At 38.1% G+C, this 23,724-nt stretch overlaps 1 protein-coding gene across 1 annotated transcript; it reads left to right on the forward strand.

Annotated features, from left to right (window-relative positions):
* The first annotated feature begins 9,536 nt into the window (after window positions 1–9,536).
* On the forward strand, window positions 9,537–14,245 carry ERMN (ermin). Its single transcript, XM_052636212.1, has 3 exons — window positions 9,537–9,774; window positions 10,417–10,509; window positions 13,728–14,245. The coding sequence occupies exons 1-3, from the start codon at window positions 9,537–9,539 to the stop codon at window positions 14,243–14,245; spliced, it is 849 nt and encodes a 282-aa protein (XP_052492172.1).
* The last annotated feature ends 9,479 nt before the right edge of the window (window positions 14,246–23,724 follow it).

The following is a 23,724-nucleotide window of genomic DNA, read 5'->3' on the forward strand; positions in this document are numbered from 1 at the left end:
AATTGGACTGTGAAGAAAGCTGAGCGCTGAAGAGTCGATGCTTTTGAACTGTGTTGTTGGAGAAGACTCTTGAGAGTCCCTTGGACTGCAAGGAGATCCAACCAGTCCATTCTAAAGGAGATCAGTCCTGGGTGTTCATTGGAAGGAATGATGCTAAAGCTGAAACTCCAATACTTTGGCCACCTCATGGGAAGAGTTGACTCATTGGAAAAGACCCTGATTCTGGGAGGGACTGGGGACAGGAGGAGAAGGGGACGACAGAGGATGAGATGGCTGGATGGCATCACCGACCTGATGGACATGAGTGTGGGTAAACTCCGGGAGTTGGTGATGGACAGGGAGGCCTGGCATGCTGTGATTCATGGGGTCACAAAGAGTTGAACACGACTGAGAGACGGAACTGAGCTGAGGGAGTATTTACCTAAGGAATAAGAGGAAAGCAGAACAATAAAAAACATAGAGAATATTTCCGGAAGCTAGAATAATTCTTTCTGTGGAATTTGTCTTCAGTTGAATCTCTTTCACTTTCCGCCAGTGAAACATTATATGTCAAAGAAATGGACACAAAGAGTGAAAGGCAGATTATAGACCTTAAGATGTGGGATTGGATCACTAGGAGTGATGAGAAGCAATGAGAATTCTCTCAGTCCTGATTGGACAACTGACCATCATCACTTTAAATTGTTCCCCTCGAATCTTGATTCAGACCATTTCCTACTAAAGATTGAATTTTAAGAGACTTGATAGAAAAATAGCAGGATGCTGGGGGAGTTTGTAATTTTCTGCTAGTTCTTAGAAAACTGCTTAAAAAAAAACCCCAAAATCTGTACTGATGGACAGATGAGAGAGAAGAAAATACGAGAAGGTCATATTCTCTCTTATTATGAGAATATGAGAGGCCTTTTTCAGCCAGTATGAAGTAATCCAAGGTAATTGAGATTCAAAAATATATGCCCCATGAATAGTTGGAAAAGATGAATTTTCTGCTCAATCAATTTTTCATTTCAATCAATTAAAATAAAGGCAGAGAAAGAAGCAGCTCCATGTATTAGCTTCTTATTGTTGCTGTAACAAATTATCACAGATGTAATAGCTAAAAACAGTACAAATTTATTCTCTTTTGGTTCTGGATGTTGGAAGTCTAAATCAAGGGTTGTTTTCCTTGCAAGCCTTTGTATTCCATTTCCCTGCCCATTTCAGCCTTTAGAGACTATCCATGTTTCTTAGCTCATGATCCCTTCCTTTTATAACTCCAGCCTTTTGCTTTCCTGTCACCTTCTTATGTTTGTGTGCTAAGTCACTTCAGTTGTGTGTGACTCTTTGCAACCCTAGAGACTATAGCTCTCCAGGCTCCTCTGTCCATGGGATTCTCCAGGCCAGAATACTGGAGTGAGTTGCCAGGCCCTCCTCCAGGGGATCTTCCTGACCCAGGGATTGAACCCACATCTCTGATGTCACCTGCATTAGCAGGTGGGTTCTTTACCAACAGTGCCACCTGAGAAGCCCCTAAGCCTGTGTCATCTAACATTGCCTTCATTTTAGCAGACTCTTGTGATTATTACATTGGATTCAATCTGATAACCCAGGATAATCTCCTTATCTCAAGATCCTTAAGTTAATTACCTCTGCAAAGTCTGTAAGGTAACAATTCACAGAGTATGGGAATTAGGGCTTGGACACAAGTGAGGGGTGGTCATCATCCATCCTATTGCACTCAGCTGGAGATCTTATGGGACCTAGAAAAAAATTTCACCTAAACACCTCCTAATAGTCACCGTTTCCTTGGAACTGAGAGAGAAAAGTTACCTGTGACATTGTTTAAATCTTCAGACTGAAACAAGTATCACTACAAAGCCAATTCTGGACTTTCTAATGAAATGGTCTGCTCAGTTCACAAAGTTGAAGATTCTTTGAATTGAATTTCTGAAATCTGCAACCTGAACACGCGTGATTTGTACACCAGCTCAGGATTACAAAAGAGCAGAGCTAGGATTTCATGGCAGGTCATTTGATGCCCAGAGTCCATCCTCTTAATCACTGCAGGGGTCGCTGATGATAATGTTCATTGGCCCTTTATTTGAGTGCTATGCTGTGTATAGTTGTCACTCAGTCATGTCTGACTGTTTGTGACCCCATGGACTGTAACCCGCCAGGCTCCGCTGTCCATGGGGAGTCTCTAGGCCAGGATACTGGAGTTTGTTGCCATGCTGTCCTCCAGGGAATCTTCCTAACCCAGGGATCAAACCCAGGTCTCCCGGGTTGCAGGTGGATTCTTTACCATCTGAGCCACCAAGGAAGCCTCCTTATTTACAATTCTTGGTTGGTGCTCTCCCTCCTCACCCCCACCCTGCCTGCCTTCGTCACAGGGATTTACTTTGTGGCTTCTTTGTTCAGGGATACACTCTCCTCTAATCCTCACCAAATTCCTAGCCTGTTTCTTCTGGTACTTAAAAAAAAGTGATAAACAGTGACTCACTGGGAAGACCAGCCCCAGATTCTATGACTGCAAAGATATGTATCTTTCCTGGGATATAAAAAAGACTTTAATAGTTAACCATCCCCTTCCAACCTGACCCACCACCCAGACTGGAAAACATGCTCTTAGTCAGACACAGTCGAAATTTCATATTTTGTTACTTTAAATTCTTAAACCTCGAGTACCACCCATGACTTCTTGGCTGCCTGGAAGACACCATCCTTTACTATAAGACCTTCAGTTCAGTTCAGTTCAGTTGCTCAGTTGTGTCCGACTCTTTGCGACCCCATGAATCGTAGCACGCCAGGCCTCCCTGTCCATCACCAGCTCCCGGAGTTCACTCAGACTCATGTCCATCGAGTCAGTGATGCCATGCAGCCATCTCATCCTCTGTTGTCCCCTTCTCCTCCTGCCCCCAATCCCTCCCAGCATCAGAGTCTTTTCCAATGAGTCAACTCTTCACATGAGGTGGCCATAGTACTGGAATTTCAGCTTTAGCATCATTCCTTCCAAAAGAAATCCCAATTGCCCAAATAAACAGCTGATGCTTCACAGTAGCTGAACATGACATCTTCACATGAAGATGGCACAAGATGGTCACTTAACCTAATTTATGCTAGGTAGTAGTTGTTTTTTGAAGTGAGATATGTGATTACTGATTTATTTTATGATGTTATGATACTTTGTACTTTCGTAACAGTTCACATTAGTTGGGTTGTCCCTTCAATCTGGAATATTGATCCCTTAAGTGAACCAAATTAGGTTATCCTATCTCCTTAGCTGGACCTAATATAGCCTTAACATTAACCATTTGGCATTTGACAAGTGAAATGTGGGTATTTACATAAAGTAATTTTGATATGTTTTACATTCCCATGTGAAGATTCTTTCATTACCACATTTCATTGTATATTTCAGAATGGTTACATTTATATGACATCCTTTACTAAGAATAAGTAAAGAAAAAAATACTCCAGTAAATTCTTTTTTAAAAAGTCATGTTTACATATGTTTTCTGAGTCTCCTTTCTAAGGAAAAAAATACAGATGCAAAAGATAATTTGACCATATTTTTAAACTCAAAATAGGTGATTTTGCACTATGAAGTATACAGAATTGCTTTAGGCTTTGTTCTGACTAACATACTGGAAAAGTATCTTTTATACATCTTTTTGGAAAAACCATATAGACTTACTTTTGAAAAGCATTATAGAAAAAGCTGTACATGGGAAAATCTCACAAGTACTTGAAACAAAAATATATTTTTCTGATTCTTAGATCAACCGTGAAATTGGTATATTGATGTTAATTGAGGCTTGACATAATCACACTATATTCTGACTGAAGTGAATTTATTTTTCTTCACTAGTTTGTAGTTATAATCTGTTCAGCTGTGGCCTAGACCAAGCAGATTTTACTTATTACAATATATGCACAATCTAATAAAGCAATGTTGGATATACTAGGATTAAAGGGGAAAGAGAGGTAAGTCAGTTAAAATACTTGGAAATGATGCTAATAAAAACATTTGATTTTTCAAAAAAATAAAAAAGTCATGTTTCATGCAGTGAAGATTATGCAATAGTATTTGAATTGAGAATCCTTAATGCAAATTCTAACACACTTTAAAAATCATAGGTTGTTACAAACAATGGTGACAGCATGCATCTTGTATAAAATACTCTATATTTTATTTGGTAGTTAGATTTATCTTGGAGCTAAATGTTTCTTCTGTTGCCAACTTCTTGTAGGAAAACTTACACGTTACCAAACATTTTAGCTTCTGTTTTATAGAGGGGAACACACTGGTTAGCTGAGGCTGAAAGAACTCTAGATCATTTCTCTATATTTATAAATCTAAAATAATTCTAATGCCAGAAGAATTAAACACAAGGTTTAGAAAATACATAATCCTTGGCCCCTAAATTTTAATCCCCATAAAAACTAAGCTATAAGTTGCAAGTTGTTGCAAGATCATTGAAATCTAAGAGTAAGAGAGAGAGAGACCAAAATCTGCTGTGTTCCTGAACTGAAGTGCTTAGCAGTCTCGGAACTGACAGACGGAGACAAGACTTTATGGCTAATGTGAGCAATTCTTTATTTCTGTGTTTACTGCTGGGAATTCGGTTGAATTACTACTGCCCTTCAGGATCTCACAATCTAATATGAACCCACATACTCCTAGCGTTAGGTCTTAATCTCTGCATCCCCTCATCTGATTCCCCTAATATTTCCTTCTTGCCCTAGATCCTGGACTGTTCTAAATTAGTGAGGGTGGGCAAACCTGGTCCTGAAGCTCTGGACTCTGATTCTTGAATTAAGAGACTAGCTATGTCATACCCGGTGGGAGAAAATTCCCTGATCCTCCCAACCCTTCTTGAATTAAGAGACTAGCTGTGTCACACCTGGTGGGAGAAAATTCCCTGATCCTCCCAACCCTATCCTCAGCACCTGGGTGTCTGTCTCAGGAAGATGGTGATACTACTTCAGGTCATCTGTTGCCCTTTCCAGGCTAGAGCTGCTTCTGCAGCCTTGGCAGTTAATTCATCAGGTTGGTGGAGCCCAGTGGTGGAGCTCTTAGAGGCCCAAGGAAACATCAGCACCCAGACCAGAGATGGTTCTGAGCTTCATCTAAGTTCCAAACTCTCAACAGTAGGTTTACTTGAGCTGTGTGACCTTGAGCAAGTTTCTTAATCTCTCTGCACTGAATTTTTCTGTTCTACATAATGAGGCTAAAAATAGTACCTCCCTTACAGAGCTGTTTTGAAGATCAAATGTGTTACTATTTGTGAAGCAGTTGAACAGTGCCCGCCGTATAATAAATGCTATGTGAAAATTTGTAAATAAAAATATTAAAAACAAACAAATGAAGAGCATTAGAATATGCCATCCCAAAATACGTCTCTTTGACATAAGTATTATTTTGAGCTAATTATTTTTGAGAAGTAACAGACACTGGAGAAGCTCAAAAAATAGAATGCTATCTTTTGTAAGGGAAATTGACACTTATAAAGAAGATCTCCCTTTGTAGAGGTGTCTCTATACCAGGAAGAGAAGAATGACTCTAAATCACAACAGACTCTTTGTCAATGGAGAAGGCAGCCACTTCAATCTGCACAACAAGCCATACCCCTTTTTTACTGTGCCTTTCTTGGCCTCCCTGCTCCACCCCCAGCACACACCTTTCTCTCTTTCGACTTCCTCTGGAGATGGCAATTAAGGGAGTGATTTAGGTCATCTTAGGGACTTCCTTGGTCTCCCTGAGTCTCTCCCACATGTCTTCATGATCATCATTTACGTGTGCACAGTCGTGTCTGACTCTTGGTGACCCCATGGACTGTAGCCCACGAGGCTCCTCTGTCCATGGGATTCTCCAGGCAAGAATACTGGACTGGGTTGCCATTTCCTCTTCCAGGAGATCTTCCCGAACCAGGGATCAAACCCATGTCTCCTGTGTCTCTGCATTGGCAGGCAGATTCTTTTCCACTGAACCACCTGGGAAGCCCATATGAGGCATTATTGTTAAAAGGCTTCCCAGGTGGCACAGTGGTAAAGAATCCATCTGCCAACATAGGAGATGCAAGAAACACCAGGTCCATCCCTGGGTTGGGAAGATGCCCTGGACTAGGAAATGGTAATCCACTCCAGTATTCTTGCCTGGGAAATCCTATGGAGAGAGGAACCTGGTGAGCTACACACACAGCACATACATTGTTAAAGTAATTAAACAAGGTGGCCCTTGGACTAATGCGGGTCTAGTGTCTGGTGGCCTACATAAGCAAACCAAAGTAAAAGCGTGTAAATGCTTCAAGCCTACAAGATCAAAATGTTAAGGACAACCAGTCACAAATAGCCAAATAGGTGTGAAGCTATGAAAGTGTGAAGAGGTTAGTTGCTCAGTTGTGTCCAACTCTGCGACCCCATGAAATGTAGCCTGCCAGTCTTCTCTGTCCGTGGAATGCTATATGGCTCAGGAAACTCAAACAGGGGCTCTGTGTCAACCTAGAGGGGTGGGGTGGGGAGGGAGATGGGAGGGAGTTTCAAAAGGAAGGGGATATATGTATCAGTTCAGTTCAGTTCAGTCACGCAGTCGTGTCCAACTCTTTGCGACCCCATGAATTGCAGCACGCCAGGCCTCCCTGTCCATCACCAACTCCTGGAGTTCACTCAGACTCACGTCCATCAAGTCAGTGATGCCATCCAGCCATCTCATCCTCTGTCGTCCCCTTCTCCTGCCCTCAATCCCTCCCAGCATCTATGGCTGATTCATGTTGAGGTTTGACAGAAAACAGCAAAATTCTATAAAGCAATTATCCTTCAATAAAAAAAATAAACTAATTAAAAAAAATACTGGAGTGGGTATCCATTCTTTCTCCAAAGGATCTTCCCAAACCAGGGATTGAACCCAGGTCTCCTGCATTGCAGGCAGATAGTTTACTATCTGAGCCACCAATCAATAATTTCCTTACTTCCCTTCTGCCTTTTCTCTGTAAAAGTCTCCACATTTCCTGTCCTGTGGAGTGCTCCTAGCCACTTCCAGTTCAATGTTACTCAATTAGAATTGATTTTTGCTCAGAAAAACCTCTTAAAATTTTTAAAATGCCTCAATTTACTTTTTAACAAGATATTTAAACCTCTATTCCCTTTTCTTATGAATCTATCTTTTATTACTGATAGATTAATTTGATAGATTACTTGATCTCAGACAAGATTTCAGATGCAGGTAGAGGGAAATTTATTTTCCACCTGTACAGAAACAAATAATCAGTGTGTTAGACAGAAAGCAGCTGTAAATGACAAGGGAGATAATTCTAGAATCTCAGAGATGTCTGCCAAGTATATGGGAGAAAGGGATGAGACCAGAGTGCCTTGTACTTGTCATCCCTGATGTAAATGCTAATGGGCTTAGCCCTAGACACAGTTTTGAAGGTGATATATGCACAATTACCCTCTAACCTCTGTTCTTCTTCCCTTTAGAAAAGATCCAGAATGTATCCTCTAGGGAGTAACATTTATTCATTTCCTCAATGGTAGTTTTTTTCTTTATTGAGTACCCACTCATTTCAAGGAAGATGCTACATGTTGGGGACACATGTAAAGAAGTTAACCATGGTCCCTGTCCAGATAAAGCTCAGATTCTACTTGGTGAAAGAGACATTAAGCAGATAATTGTGCAATTACTTATTTAATCACAACTGTGAAGAGCATTCTGAAGGACAAGATAATGTGTAACAGGAGTCCCATTCTAATCCTGTGGGTCAGGAAAAGTGACTTTAAAGAAATAGTATTTCAACTGAGAGTTGAGCACTTAGAGCAGCCGGTTAGGCCAGAGGTTTTGCCTTGAGGAAGAGAAGGGCATTCCAAGCTGAGGGAGGAGCATGAACAAAGGCTCTGGAATTATTTTGCACTAGATGAAATTAAACAAAGAAGAATTAACATAAAAATGGTGCAAATGAACTTATTTATGAAACAGAAATAGAAATACAGATGTAGAAAACAAATTTATGGTTACCAGGAGGGAAAGCAGGAAGGGAAAAATTGGGAGATTGGGATTCACATATACACACTACCATATATAAAATAGGCAACCCAGTTGGCTCAGAAGGTAAAGAATCTGCCTTCAATGCCGGAGACCCAGGTTTGATCCCTGGGTTGGGAAGATCTCCTGGAGGAGGGCGTGGCAACCCACTCCAGTATTCTTGCCTGAAGAACTCCATGGACAGAGGAGACTGGCCCGTTATAGTCCCTGAGGTTGCAAAGAATTGGATATGACTGAGCAACTGGCTTTTCACATATAAAACAGATAACTAATAAAGAACTACTGTATAGCACTGGAAACTCTATTCAATACCCTGTAATGGCCTATATGGGGAAAGAATCTAAAAAAAGAGTGGATTTACTTATATTGATTCACTTTGATGTACAGCAGAAACTAGCACAACATTGTAAATCAACTACCCTCCAATAAAAATTAAAAAATAAAGCACCATGATGGAATTAAAACAATAATAAAAATAAGAAAACATGATTGTCTATAAGAAATCCACACACAAACTAAGAATTAATATCTTACTTTAAGAAGGAAGGAGTGGTAGGGGACACATGTTTTATATAATCACCTGTTTCCCCCAAGGGTAGGCAGTGTTGGTATCTTATCATTTTACAAGCATCATGCAACATCAGTAGGGGATATTGAAAGTAATTCTGATTGGGGAAAGGGAAAATTTCATGGAGGCAATTATTCTAGGGTTTTATAGGATGAATTGAGCTATTATTGAAGTGAATAAACTAAAATAAGAAGCTATAGACCAACTAAATTACTCTGAAATGTAAAATATTTGATATTAGCAAAATGGCAGAATTTGTGTTTGTTTTTTCTTAGGTCTATTTCTGTGGGTTCCTGAAAGCATACTGTGGAATCTGCTGCCAGAGTGATGTACAATAAAGTTGCCTTGTTTACATGTTTTTGATAAGCTGTTTTCATTCTTTAAAAAATAAGAAATGATGCCATTGTCCTTTATAAAATAGCTGAGGTTTTACTTGAGCAAAATCTGTTTGGAAATGTTAAGCTGGTTACACAGAACTAATATGCCTCAAGGTGGTCATTCTCTCTGGATTAAAGCTGTGGAACAATTGTGGCTCCTGTTACAAGGAAAATGACAAAGGACCATTATGAAAAGGGACAAAAATCTCTGTTCCCAGAGGGGGACTGACAAGCTGAAAGTCCCCCTCTACATGCCAACACAAAAGCCTGATTGCCTCGGATTGTTTGCTTATGTAAATCAAAAGACTGCCATTAATTCTGCAAGTGGAACTGCTGAGCAACAAACAAGGTGGTGATTGGCTGGACTCTTGCTCGTGGATTGGTGCAAATCTGACAAATTCTGTTACTTTTGTTCTACTCTCTATCTGGATATCTTTAGGAAAAGAAGCTTGTTATTATGCACTAAAGTAAATAATCTGTGTTCTTAGAGTAGGAGTTGGATTTGAAGGCAAGAGAACTTATCAAGGATCAAGGATCTTCCCCAAAGCTCTCTCTGACTGGGACTCAACTGTACATTATGACAGACGTACCAGTGACATTCAGTCAGGTGGAGTGTAACGGGGATACACCCCCTGAAAACGGTCAACAAAAGATTACTAAAATCACAGAAGAAGCCAGTGACGTGGATGGCACCCCACCATACTGCAGGGTAGAACCTAGACTTGATGTACCCACAGAAAGAAATCAGGAGAAAAGCGAAAAATTACAAGAGGACATACTGCTCAGCTCATCCATGGATGAGAAGATTCTAAAAGGTAAAGCATTTTCCTTCTCTCTAATTTGCTTTGATTTGATTTGTGAACTCACTCAGGAGTCTTTGGATAAACTGTTATGAAGGAGTAAATGGCACATCCTTCCACTCTTGTCCTTGCCCAAATGTGGCCCCTTATCCTGTTGGGGCTTCAGAGCATAAGGACTAAACCTCTGCCTTGGGTCAAATCCAAGCTCATTTATTTGAGAGTTCTGTCATCCTGGACAACTTTCCTGGCCTCCTGAAGCATTAGTTGTCTCATTAGAAGAAGGCAGATAATAGTACTGATAGTTGTAGAGTTATTGTGAAAATTATTGTTTGTTAAATGTTAACTTCTGTTATTTATCATTATATGGGCAGCTCCATTATTATTTGGTTAAAGGGAATTCGTAAATTCAATTTTTCTTTCTAAATCTATCTGAAAGTATCAGAATTCATGGTATTATACCTTATACAGACATTAAAGAAAAGATTATCATTATGTTTACAAGTAAAGAACTCAGTGAAGAAATGAGTTCGAAGAGTGAAATAGTTATTTTAGTGACCACAAAAAATAATCTACCTCATTAGGGTCTAAATTGGTAATTTCTTTATCTTAAACTACTTAAATGTTAACATATTTATCTTATGGGGTTTTTCCCTCCAGAAAAACCAGAAGAGAAGCTCTATGTTGTTCGTAAGGCTATCACAGATCTTTCTCTCCAAGAAACAAGTGTTGATGAAATGGCATTGAGAGAAGGTAAGAGGAACTTCCACCTTGTACACAGAAATTGTTTGACTGGATATGGAGGGCAGTTTTTGCATGGGATGTTGTATGAGTGTGGTATTAAAAAAGGAATCCACAAGTCATTTTGAAGTCATGCTGTTTTAGGCAGATACGGGAGTCTGGACTTATCTGTGGGTTCTACCTTAGAAAGCATTATAGACTCTTCAAGACTGAAACTGCATGGATCTGTATAATTGCATGGCACACTTTGACTTGATGATATGACATCTGCATCTTAATAAATTAGTCAACAGTATCAACCTTTTCTTTTGATTTAGTGTCTTCAAGTCTGTGTCAGGCACCTTGCAAATTGTAAATGTTTCAAAAATTGATTTATCCTAAAAGTTTACCATTGACATACAGTTTAAAATAATCTTATAAATTTATTTGATCTATAGGAAAATTCTAGGCCTCTGAGGTAAGTACAAAATGGTTACCTAATTCTTGTCAAAGAAATCTTCCCAGTGATGAAGTTAATTCTAATTGTGTCCTTTCAGAAAATGCCTGAGTAAAAAGAACATGGATTTTTAAATAATTATATTATTTTACAAATAAACTCAAGAGTCTAAGCGACACAAAGTGTTTCAGACTTCTAAGGAAACACTTACATTCAAATAATTTCCAAATAAAGTGCAAGATAAAAATCTATTAATTAATTATTCATATCATCTCTTGCAGGCATAAATATCTTATCTCAAAATTGAAACCAGCTTGGTAGACCTAAGTGACTTAGTTTATTTAGGACCTTAACAAGCAAAACATTGAAGAATTATTGATTGAAATATTAGAACACCATATAAAATAGTAGGTGCCATGGTTGTTGGCAGTTTCCTGAGTTTGTCCGCCTTGTCTGGACACCTCTCAGTCTGTCTGCTGACTGCATAGTCCCTCATGGAATCATGTCATAAGCCGCAGTCATTGTCATGTTCTTACATTACCACAGTTAATTTATTAAGACCTAAACCCTATGAAATGAACTAAATAATCTCTTGCCCTAACCCTTATGCTGCCAATGAGCAAGCAAACTCTCAAAGACAGAGATCTCAACTTTTATCTAGAGTCCCTTTCAAGTTTCTGACCAGAAGGTCAGCTGGAGACAATAGTTCTCTAAGATCTTTCATTTTCTTTAAATAAAGAATAAAAGCAGTCTTGATTTTTAAAAGTGGGTAGTCTCAGGGTGAATTTTTCCCTGCATGAATCCTTTTGTGTTTGGTGGAATATATGTTTCTGCTGTAGGGTTAGAAGGACACATTTTGGTATCTTTTATTTTCACAGTGGCAAACAGCTAAAAAGTCTCTGGAGCAAATACTCTTGGGTTGAAAAATAGGAAAATGTTAAAAACACTGAGAAAAATACTATACTTTAAAGACAGAAGTAATTTCATGCATGACAACTCTATGCCCGTGTCATGAATAAGAGACAAAAGATCAGTTTCTTTGGTTCTTGTGAAAAAAAGAAAACCAAACAAGATTATAGTAAACATTATAATGTGTATTTATAATGTAAAGAATACTGACTGGATGCCAGTGGCCTGATAGGAGCTGTGCACAAGTAATGAGGAGTGATGATCCATCTTTACTTCTATCTGTTTGTATAACTTTACAATTATAGTTGGGAAAATAAAATGAAAAGAGAATGAAAAATCTTCAATGGAAATGGACTTGTTAACATCTTTCAGTGAAAATAGGAAGCTGTGGAGGAGAAAGGCAAACAGAAACAGTGCCTCTTGTTTTACTTAAAGACTCTAGTATTCTTGTCTGGGCAATCCCATGGACAGAGGAGTCTGGCAGGCTACAGTCCATGGGGTTGTAAAGGAATCGGACATGACTTAGTAAATAAACAACAATGGTGTTGAAAGAGAATAGTAAACATAACCTTGAGTCAGGCACACTGCAGGCTGAAGCTTCTCACTGAAGTCCTTTAGGGGTGAAAGCTCTGAAAACAATCTCTACGCTCTCCTTATTAATTGGTTTTTGCATGCTCAATAAATGTTATGCTGATAGGATCTGTTTGAAAAGTGAAAATTGCAGTGAATTAAATGAGCCTTTTTAAAGTCACCACATAGTACCAAACCACTTGAGTCAATTAGTTGTCCGCTGAGGACGTGTCTAAAACAGTAGGCTAATCTAGCATTAGCTAGATATGACCTCAGTGTGATTTTTAAATCTTGACTCGCTAGCAGTCAGTGGCAGATCCTAGACTATACTGTGTGTCCTTTGGTGGACTTGGTGCCTTGATTAGCCCAGCACCTGTCTCTTGGCCATCTGTGGTTGCCTGCTCCTTCTCTACACCTTGCTATTTTAGGACAGCTCTGAGAAGCATGGTGGCAAATACTGAATTTGCTATTCTGAGTGAGAACAGTCATTGGCAGTCATTATTTCATTATTTTTACTGTTGGAAGGAAGTCTTTTTTCACTGTGAGATATTTTTCTAATTTTCTTTGAGGAATATCCATGTGTGTTTAGGAAACAGGTCCCTGTGTGTGTGTGTGTGTGTGTGTTTTAACATATTCATATACCCAGTTATGATAAGCTAGACAGGATTTTTAAAAGTGTCTCATGAAATACCAGTCTCACTAGATATAGTTGTTGTTCAGTCGCTAGTTGTTGTTCAGTTGCTAAGTTGTGTCTGACACACCAGGCTCCTCCATTAGCTCCCCGAGTTTGCTCGCATTCATGACCATTGAACCAATAATGCTGTCTAACCATCTCATCCTCTGCCAATCCATTCTCCTTTTGCCTTCAATCTTTCCCAGCACCAGGGTCTTTTCCAATGAGACAGCTCTTAGGATCAGGTAGCCAAAGGACTGGAGCTTCAGCTTTAGCAACAGTCCTTCCAAAGAATATCCAGGGTTGATTTCCTTTAGGACTGACTGGTTTGATTACCTTGCAACAGTCATCCATAACAAAAATTTCCATAGTAAAATGAGGTTGGGTTGCTGGATCCTAATATTCATTAGCATTTTAAAGGTTCAGATAAATTCTGAGGAAGCTTACTTGTGTTTAATGCAGTGTTTTCTGAGATAATTTGATGGGGTAGCCTGTTCCATTGTGTAAAACATATTAATAACCCACAGAACAATATGTCATAAAATATATGCTGGAAAATGGTTGTACAGAAATATAATCTGGAGAATATGTGGGTATTTTGAAATCTCTACACATATCAACTACCAATTGATTTTGCTACAGGGCATCAGTGGGAGAAGATTCCTTTGAGCAGCAGCAACCAAGAAATAAGCAGACAAAGGGAAAGTATTTCTGAACAACCTCTAGAGGAGAGAGAAGATGAGGAGCTGGAGAACACAGCTCTTCAGGCAACCGAAATTGAATGGTTAGGATTTCAGAAACCTAGCCAGGTTGATGCCTCACATTCTAAGCAGGATGAAGAGCAAGAGATTTGGGATGAAGAAATTAATAACGATGATGATGATGATTGCAAAGATGATGAAGATGAAGTTCGCGTGATAGAATTTAAGAAAAAAAATGAAGAGGATACTCAATTAAAAGAGGAGGGTGATGCAAGTGAGGACTCCCCACTGAGTAGCCCCAGTTCCCAACCTGTCACACCTGATGAGCAGCCGACCTTCGGGAAGAAGGGTGATTTCTCCAGAAATGCTTATTCAAGATACAATACAATATCCTATAGGAAAATCAGAAAGGGGAACACCAAGCAAAGAATCGATGAATTCGAGTCTATGATAAACTAACTGGAACTGAGACATTCTCATACCCACTAAAGCAAAAGCTAATTCGGTTTTCCTGATATATATCTTTGTTGCCTTATATGAGTTGTTGCCTTTAAAGAAGTGAAAGCTGAATCTCTGTTTCACTGTAGAGTAATGTGGAAATAACCCTAGTAAAAATTCAGTCTGGTAATCTCAAGTCAAAAAGCTTTAGGCTCGTTCTTGGACATTTGTTTTTTAAAACTTCACTAATATAGCCTTCTGTGCTAAGCACTAAACAGCAAGCACCACCAGGAAATCCAACATTTATAAAAGTTTGCCTTTAAAAGTAGCAATGCTGGGAAATGTAGTCATCAAATGAAAGAGTGCTATTTGAAATGAAATGTAGTTCTTTTTTGTGTCTTTCTTCCTGAACATTGAGGGGGATAGAAAGTCTGGTGTCAAATCTCTCTTTATTTAAGATGTGATTTTATAGACTCTGGCAATAAACTTTCCAGAATACTTTGCCTTTCTTATTACCTTCAGATTTTAAGTTGTTTCTTTTGGTATCTATGGAGTGAAATTCTGTTTAGGTCGCCTTCCTAGGTGTTACCATTCACTAAATTTTCTCACTAGAGGGGCTGAGCAATTGTCAGTCAGGAAAATTCTGTTTACTAAACGTTGGCTTTATGCTCTCAAGATGAATTAAACCCATTGTGAGATTGCTGGAAGGAGGGGTTGGAAGATTTGTGGGCAATTGACTAAAGAGTTATATCAGATAGTTTATTTCTGAAACTGAAAACAAAATCTTGTCTAGCACAGTTAAAGTCATTAAACATGAAAATGACAGCTTTAGCACAATTTTAAGAAAATACCCCTCTCTATTACTACACTTTCTCTTATTAACAGAATCTCAGAATAATTTTCTTTCCTTAGAAACCTGAGACAACTCTAGTCATAACTGTACTAGTTACTATGAAAATGGAAATAATTATCTTAGAATATTTTCAAAGTAGAGTGTGAGTGTGTATTTTTAGTGAGAAAGCTCTGATGGTTGGTGGGAATATATAATTTACTGGACCTCAGCCCAAATCAAGATGCTTAAAACTGTGCTTGTGAAGCTTCACTCAAACCAATGTGTCAAATAATGTATTGAATATTTATGAAAAGGGAGAATCTATATTTATATTTTTAGATCCATAATTTTTCATTTCATGCTTCTATATATATTAGCCTCAACTTTCTGTCACCACAGATAAAGACATTTTTTTGGCCCTGGGAATAAAAAGACAATTCCTTATTGTCTGAATGTAATACAGTCTCCCTTGTACTATTCAATCCTTTGTTTGCTTATTCTCACTTTGTGAAAAACCCTGGGTTAGTCCTTCTCAGATTATTGCTTATTTATGTGTAACAAATCCCACACATTCTAAAGGCACTTTCTTTAATTCTCTATTGTCATATAATATGTTTCCATAGTATCATACACTATTATTTAGTGTTTGTGAGACTCAATCTTGAATTTTTCTTTTTGTTTTTTCCAAGCAGATACTTGATAACCTGACCATATCAAAGTCTGTCATGCTTAGTCTATAGAATCTATACATTTTATTCTCAACAATGGAAGTGTTCAGAATAAAGTCAGGAAAATTAGGTCTTTATTGATAAATTTAAGTAGAAGATTGATGCACTAGGACAGTTACCTGTTTATTTAGTGCATTTAAATCTTTTTACCTGGACAACCTATTTTCTTTTTTGGATTACTGGTGGCCCCTATAATTTTCTACTTCGCTTCAAAGCACAGTATTGTATTATCCACCACAGGACAGGACCAGTTGTTAACCTACAATCAACAGAGCCTGCATTTTGAATTATTTCAGCAGAGGTGGCAACTTCCAGTGGAACTTGAGTGAGGTGTGTGGTCTGTGGTCATTCGATGTGGCCAATCAACTATCTCTGATTGGGCTCCAAAATATAGTAACCCTGGCCCTTTTAGCTTTGTGATATCTTATCAGATGATTAACCAGCTATGAAAGATTTCAACAAGACTATTGCAGGGTATGTTCAATGAGTAAATGCTTAATGCTCACGGAGGAGGCAACGTAGTTGCAGAGCATTAAACTATCATTTGGCATCAGTGCTCATTGCCCCGTGCTGCCATGTTGCTGTATACCCCAGAATTAAGGAACCAGAAGCACATAACAGTGATAGGTGGCTCTGTGATTCTTTCTAACTTAGGAAAGACAAAGGTCTGGTTCCAATTGTAGTGGGTGGGTCTTTGACATTTGAAAAGCATATAGGACACATTAAGAATACAAATTGGGAGCGACATGTGAAGGCTTACTGCCTTTGGGATCCAAGGTTCAGGGATGGAAGAAGGACTCTGGTAGCTGTTAGGAGGGAGAACTGATTTATTATGAAAATGCTGATATTCCTTGCCTGACTTTTTATCTTCCTTAGATGCTGGGTGAACAGGAAGTAATAACAGCTCTATTTCTCTGTCAATATAAAACTTACCCTTCATATAATGCTACCTTTAAAGACACAGCATGTACATCAGACTCTATCGATCTACCTATTAACAGTTTAAACAAAGAACTTCTGTGTTTGCTTGTTCTCAATAAAAGTTTGTATCCTTGTTTTTTTGGTGTCTAGATTTTACTTTCTCTAGTTGCCTTTTAAAATTTAGAAGGACCCTTGCACATCAGCAGCTATTAAGACCATCAATAAATGCTTTTTCAAAAATCAAGACAATACCTTATTTTAACTCATTTGCATTATTTATTTCAAAAAGGTCTTAAAATACTTGTATATGAAATTGCAAAAACAATTTCTGATGGGTAGATATGTAATGTTCATGAAACATTTCTATTATTTTTATAGGAATTGAACTATTGTTTTAGATGCATCTTAATTCCAACAACTTGAAACATATATACATATATCTTTGAAGTCTCTAAGGTAAAACATTGCTGTAAACTATGCTGACGTTTTTATAGTAATTGTTTTATGTATTTACATGGTGTAGTACTTTTGGAACATTTTCAAATGGAGAATGGGCATTTAAGTTTTTCAAAATGATAAGAAAACATTTAAAATAAGTAATAATAGAGAATTATAGAAAAAGAAGAAACACCAGCATATCATAAAGAAGAAATATGTCTGACCATATGAGAAAGGCACTAGTTCTTTTAAAGCCTAAACTTTCACTGCTCCATAAAATTAAGAGGGCTATAAAAAGTAATGTCAAAAGTATAGCAAACATTTGCTAATATTATAGAACATCAGACAGTAACATAATAAATATGAATACCAAAATGTGTGAAGAATACAAGGTAAGTAGAACATCCAATCAACATAAACACATGGGTAGTAATGAGCAGTGGAAATCACCCAAATATATGCAAAACTATAAAATCAAAGAGCTTTGTAATTAACTACCAGTTAGAAAGAATTTTGGATATGATTTTGAAAGGTAATTGAACTTTTACTTAGAAACTTAGGTAATCAATAACAAAATTCACTAATTTAACCTTTGCCTTCTCTTTTTCTATGCCCACCTCTTATAGCTAATATGCATAAAACTAGGAACATTCCATACAGTAGTCATGTACGGATGTGAGAGTTGGACTATAAAGAAAGCTGAGCACCGAAGAATTGATGCTTTTGAACTGTGGTGTTGGAGAAGACTCTTGAGAGTCCCTTGGACTTCAAGGAGATTCAACAAGTCCAACCTAAAGGAAATCAGTCCTGAGTATTCACTGGAAGGACTGATGCTGAAGCCGAAACTCCAATACTTTGGCCTCCTGATGTGCAGAACTGACTTGTAGGAAAAGACCCTGATGCTGGGAAATATTGAAAGCAGGAGGAGAAGGGGACGACAGAGGATGAGAAGGTTGAATGACATCACTGACTCAATGGACTTGAGTTTGAGCAAGCTCTGGGAGTTGGTGATGGGCAGAGAAGCTTGGCGTGCTGCAGTCCATGGGGTCGCAAAGAGTCGGACATGGTTGAGCCACTGAACTGAGCAACATTCAGGCAGTTGTTTGAAGCAGAATTAAGACATATGTATAAGCCTAAACTGAATAACAAGGATCCTGATAATTTAGTTTGTTTACTCCTCACATCTGGAAAATAATAGCCAGAGTAAAAGTCCACATGAGATTCCTTCGTACAGAAGGCCAGATGCAGACAAAGCTGTGTACTTAAAAGAGACTTAAAAATATCCCAAACATTTAAAAATGTTTCTTTATTTGTAGAAACTCTTGGTTTTACTTTCTGTCAATTCAAAGTATAAAATATAGAAGCATCAGTTCAGTTCAGTTCAGTCGCTCAGTCGTGTCCGACTCTTTGCGATGCCATGAATCATAACATGCCAGGCCTCCCTGTCCATCACCAACTCCTGGAGTTTACCAAACTCATGTCCATTGAGTTGCGATACCATCTAGCCATCTCATCCTCTGTTGTCTCCTTCTCCTCCTACCGCCAATCCCTCCCAGCATCAGAGCCTTTTCCAGTGAGTCAACTCTTCACTTGAGGTGGCCAAAGTATTGAAATTTCAGCTTCAGCATCAGTTCATCCAATGAACACCAAGGACTGATCTCCTTTAGGATGGACTGGTTGGATCTCCTTGCAGTCCAAGGGACTCTCAAGAGTCGTCTCCAACACCACAGTTCAAAAGCATCAATTCTTCAGTGCTCAGCTTTCTTCACAGTCCAACTCTCACATCCATACATGACCACTGGAAAAACCATAGCCTTGACTAGACAGACCTTTGTTGGCGAGGTAATGTCTCTGCTTTTCAATATGCTATCTAGGTCGGTCATAAATTTCCTTCCAAGGAGTGACTTTTAATTTCATGGCTGCAGTCATCATCTGCAGTGATTTTGGAGCCCCCCCCAAAAATAAAGTCTGACACTGTTTCCACTGTTTCCCCATCTATTTCCCATGAAGTGATGGGACCAGATGCCATGATCTTTGTTTTCTGAATGTTGAGCTTTAAGCCAACTTTTTCACTCTCCTCTTTCACTTTCATCAAGAGGCTTTTTAGTTCCTCTTCACTTTCTGCCATAAGGGTGGTGCCGTCTGCTTATCTGAGGTTATTGATATTTCTCCCAGCAATCTTTATTCCAGCTTGTGCTTCTTCCAGCCCAGCGTTTCTCATGATGTACTCTGCATATAAGTTATATAAGCAGGGTCACAATATACAGCCTTGATGTACTCCTTTTCCTATTTGAAACCAGTCTGTTGTTCCATGTCTAGTTCTCACTGTTTCTTACTGACCTGCATATAGGTTTCCCAAGAGGCAGGTCAGGTAGTCTGATATTCCCATCTCTTTCAGAATTTTCCAGTTTCGTTTGATCCTCCCAGTCAAAGGCTTTGGCATAGTCAATAAAGCAGAAATAGATGTTTTTCTGGAACTCTTTTGCTTTTTCCATGATCCAGCGGATGTTGGCAATTTGATCCCTGGTTCCTCTGCCTTTTCTAAAACCAGCTTGAACATCTGGAAGTTCACAGTTCATGTATTGTTGAAGTCTGGCTTGGAGAATTTTGGGCATTACTTTACTAGCGTGTGAGATGAGTGCAATTGTGCAGTAGTTTGAGCATTCTTTGACATTGCCTTTCTTTGGGACTGGAATGAACACTGACCTTTTCCAGTCTTGTGGCCACTGCTGATTTTTCCAAATTTGCTGGCATATTGAGTGCAGCACTTTCACACCATCATCTTTCAGGATCTGAAATAGCTCAACTGGAATTCCATCACCTCCACTAGCTTTGTTCGTAGTGATGCTTTCTAAGGCCCACTTGACTTCACATTCCAGGGTGTCTGGCTCTAGGTAAGTGATCACACCATCATGATTATCTGGGTTGTGAAGATCTTTTTTTGTACAGTTCTTCTGTGTATTCTTGCAGCCATTTATATATATATATATACATATATATATATATATATATGTTTTAGTTTCAATATCTACTATAAAGACTTTATACAGATATTTAGGACCAATATCCTTGACTGCGAAAAATCCATCCATCAATAACAAAATAGGAAAGCCTTGTTTTCAATGAAATTATTTGTTACTACTTATTCAATGGCAAACATTGTCATTAGAAACTCAGTATATTAGAAGTTGCTCTATTTGTTGGAAAATAAGAATTTTGTTTTTTGGAAAGCAAGACTCACATAAACTTTCAAAGAGACCCAAATCATAGTGATAGCTGCCAATTGACTCTTCAGGTTGAAAGCAGGGGCATTAAATCTACTTAGTGTAATGGTATTTTTTTCCCCTTTATTTTAGACACAAATACCAGAAACACTGAAATTCCATCCTTTCAACTTCACCAGGAGTTAGATATTTTTGATGTTGTTCCATTGTTAAGTCATGTTCGATTCTTTAAGACCCCATGGACTGCAGCATGTCAGGCTCCCCTGTCCTTCACTATCACTAGTTTACTCAGAGTCATGTCCATTGAGTTGATGATACTATCTAACTATCTCATCCTCTGTCATCCCCTTTTCCTTTTGCATTCAATCTTTCCTAGCTTCGGGGTCTTTTCCAATGAGTTGGCTCTTTGCATCAGGTGGCCAAAGGTTTGGAGATACTCTTTTACATGACTTGTTCAAGCAGTCTGTGGAATGACTATTTGTCCAAAATAAATATTTATGTATATAAGCTGTAGTTAGTGTCCTTTTCTCATGTCAAGGTATCTTGGCTTCTAGCAATTGTTGAATACACTCATGCAAAAGTTTCTGTAAAAGCACTTTGGTGACAATCTACGCAGTGAAGTGAAAGTTATAAGACTTGGTTTTTGTCTTAAATTTAAGGACTCTGATTTTCCACTTCCCACCTGCACTCAAATTAAGCAATCTGTCAGCTTTGATTAATGGTTAAGGGAACAAAGAGTTGGTAATATCATTCACAGAGAAGCAATCTCTCTATGTCCACTTCTCTCTCTCATACTTGTTCTAGGAAATGGAAAGGAATAAGTCTTGCATAAAGTCAGGAGATAAGACCACTGAGAAATGTGTGTATAACTATCCTTAAGCCTATACTTCAGTTGTTTAACAGTAAGGAGTGAAGCCTCTATTTCCTGTTGGTTCAACACCCAAAAAGATTTGACCAAAATGTCACATCAAATCACCAAAAATCACATCTCACCATCAAAAAGACTCTGTACCATAGGATTTTAACTGAGCCCACCTAGGTTGCCTGCCCTACTTATAAAAGAAGAAATAGAAAGAAAAAGAGAAGAAGAAGAAGAAAAAGAAGGAGAAGAGGTAGAGGAAGAAGAGAAAAAAGAATAAAAAAATCATAGAAGGATGGTTTTGTGAAAGAAGGTCACTTTTTTTTTTTTTTTTTGAGCCTGATAGAATGGAATCTGGATTTTAACTCTTTCTAGTGTGATGCCTTTAGACAATCCCTCGCAATCTCTCAATCCTCGTCTGCATAATAAGGAGAAGGAGACTCACCTTACTGAGTTGTGCAGACTGAGATGAGGCACAAATAATGCCTAGCACATAGTAGATACTCAAGGTAATTAGTCCCATCTCTTTTCTCTTTATTTCTTGTAATTTCCTTGTTTTTATTCAAGATCGTGGACTTTCTTTTGAGATGGAATTTGTTTTCTATGTTTGAATGTGGAAGATAAAGATATTAAAACAAAAACTGTACCATCTGGTGTACCTCAGCTCCCTTCTCTTGCATGGCAGCCTCTTGAAAATCATTCTAAGCCATCCATAAAATCAAGATTGACTGGGAAAATTGAATTCCTACACTATAACTGGTATATTTTCCCCTTTACAATCTTGAAGGTTATTATTCTAAAGGAACTATGCTTTATTATTCAAGAAAGTATTTCCAAATTAGTTGAAAGCTAATGATACTTTATGATCATGGTGCATGGTAGTTTTTGCCCTTGTGAATGACAGTTGATTGAATATCAACAAGCAGAACTGAGCAAAGTTGATGCTGGTGATAAAACACAGTTGTACCAACAACAGCTGTGTCATCCTTCAAGAGAGTAGCGGTTGAAAATGAGAAAAGAACTGTGCAAACTGGAAGGCTCAGAAGTACTCAAATGGTTTGGTAAATTAGGTTTTGAGCGAATAAGACCTGTAAAATATTGTCAACTATGCTTGTGTTCAAGGTAATAAGATGCATATATATTTTTCTAGGAAAAGGTAATAAATAGCTTAAGCTAATCCAGGGAAAACTCTATAAAGGCCCTAAGAACAGAACCCCTTATTGAAGATCTCAGGGCTGATAAAGACCCTAGTGTGTCTCATCCAAGGGTTTACCATTAGAAGTACCAGAATATCTAGAGGCATTTATACCTTTATTACAGTCTTCAGAAAACAAAAATTTAGAGCACATTGCTTAAAAGAATGTTGGTAGTAGTTTTCACAATTAGTCAATACTCTTTTAAGGGAGGTCCATATGATTTCTAACTGCTGATTATTGCCTTGCTTCTTAGAGTAAGTGGGAAAAACATGGTAAAAGCTGTTTTAAAAATTCTACCCAAGAACAAACATGTGATGTATGAAAATAGTTCTTTGCTATACTGACAATATGGATTCAAATACAGCTTCACATAATAAGTATGTAAAGGCAAAGCCAGGAGAAGAATACACCAAACAGGTCACAGAGGGTTCTTTTGAGCAAAAACATTTGAATTTCTTCAGCTGGTATATCCAAAGATAAACCTATCCAAAACATAACTCATCTTTTTCTGAATAGAGTTGACAATTTTGGTGGAAACTGTTTTTGAATAAAAAGAGATTCATTAGACTGGCAGAAAACCTTTCAACATTTTTTCACTCACACATAGAATTGCATAGGGCATCCAGCACACTGAGTTTGGTCAGCAACTCAATTAGTCCTTTGGCAACTAACTTATGTTTTATCCCCTACATGGTGCTCTTTTGAAAAGAATTATCTCATTTTCTAGTCATTTCCTCATCTCATCTGCAATATCAATTATTTACATAAAATATCTCAAATATGATACAAATGTTCAAAACTATTTCCCCTTCCAGTTCATAGTTATTGCTCTGCTTTTGTGTAATTAACTGGGAATTAAAATTAAAGTTTTAATAGGAAATCAGAACTAAGGACACCAAGTTTCACTGTCAACTCAATTGCACAGGTTTCTTTCTTTCTTTTTTTAAAAAATATTAACAAGCACGTAGCATGATTATTTTCCAGACACCCAACCTCAACCGGAAAATTTATGCTTTTTTTTTTTTTTTCTTTTTTAAGAGTGTCATGGAGCAATTTTGGTTAGGCTGGTGGCCTCATCTCTGGAGATCCTGATTCCAGATATTTAATTTAATCCAATCCTGATTCTAATTCTGATCCTGATTCTCTTACTAACTGGCCTGGGATTTTTAGATAGGTTATGTGTCTGCTGAACATCAAATTTCTACAAAATGAATGCAAAGGTTATCAGAATTTCTAAGCTATCTTTCAGTATGACCAAGTTTTGGCATACCTAAGATTAGGTACTCAATTTGGATCCGAGTA

This window comes from Budorcas taxicolor, chromosome 2 (genome assembly GCF_023091745.1).
Source record: "Budorcas taxicolor isolate Tak-1 chromosome 2, Takin1.1, whole genome shotgun sequence".
Taxonomy (NCBI): domain Eukaryota; kingdom Metazoa; phylum Chordata; class Mammalia; order Artiodactyla; family Bovidae; genus Budorcas; species Budorcas taxicolor.

Excerpts from the sequence above, each read along its gene's own strand:
- ERMN (XM_052636212.1), top strand. The coding sequence starts at position 9,537 with ATGACAGACGTACCAGTGACATTCAGTCAGGTGGAGTGTAACGGGGAT. Across the intron at positions 9,775-10,416 it reads GGATGAGAAGATTCTAAAAG|AAAAACCAGAAGAGAAGCTC; the intron begins GTAAAGCATTTT and ends TTTTCCCTCCAG. Across the intron at positions 10,510-13,727 it reads TGAAATGGCATTGAGAGAAG|GGCATCAGTGGGAGAAGATT; the intron begins GTAAGAGGAACT and ends ATTTTGCTACAG.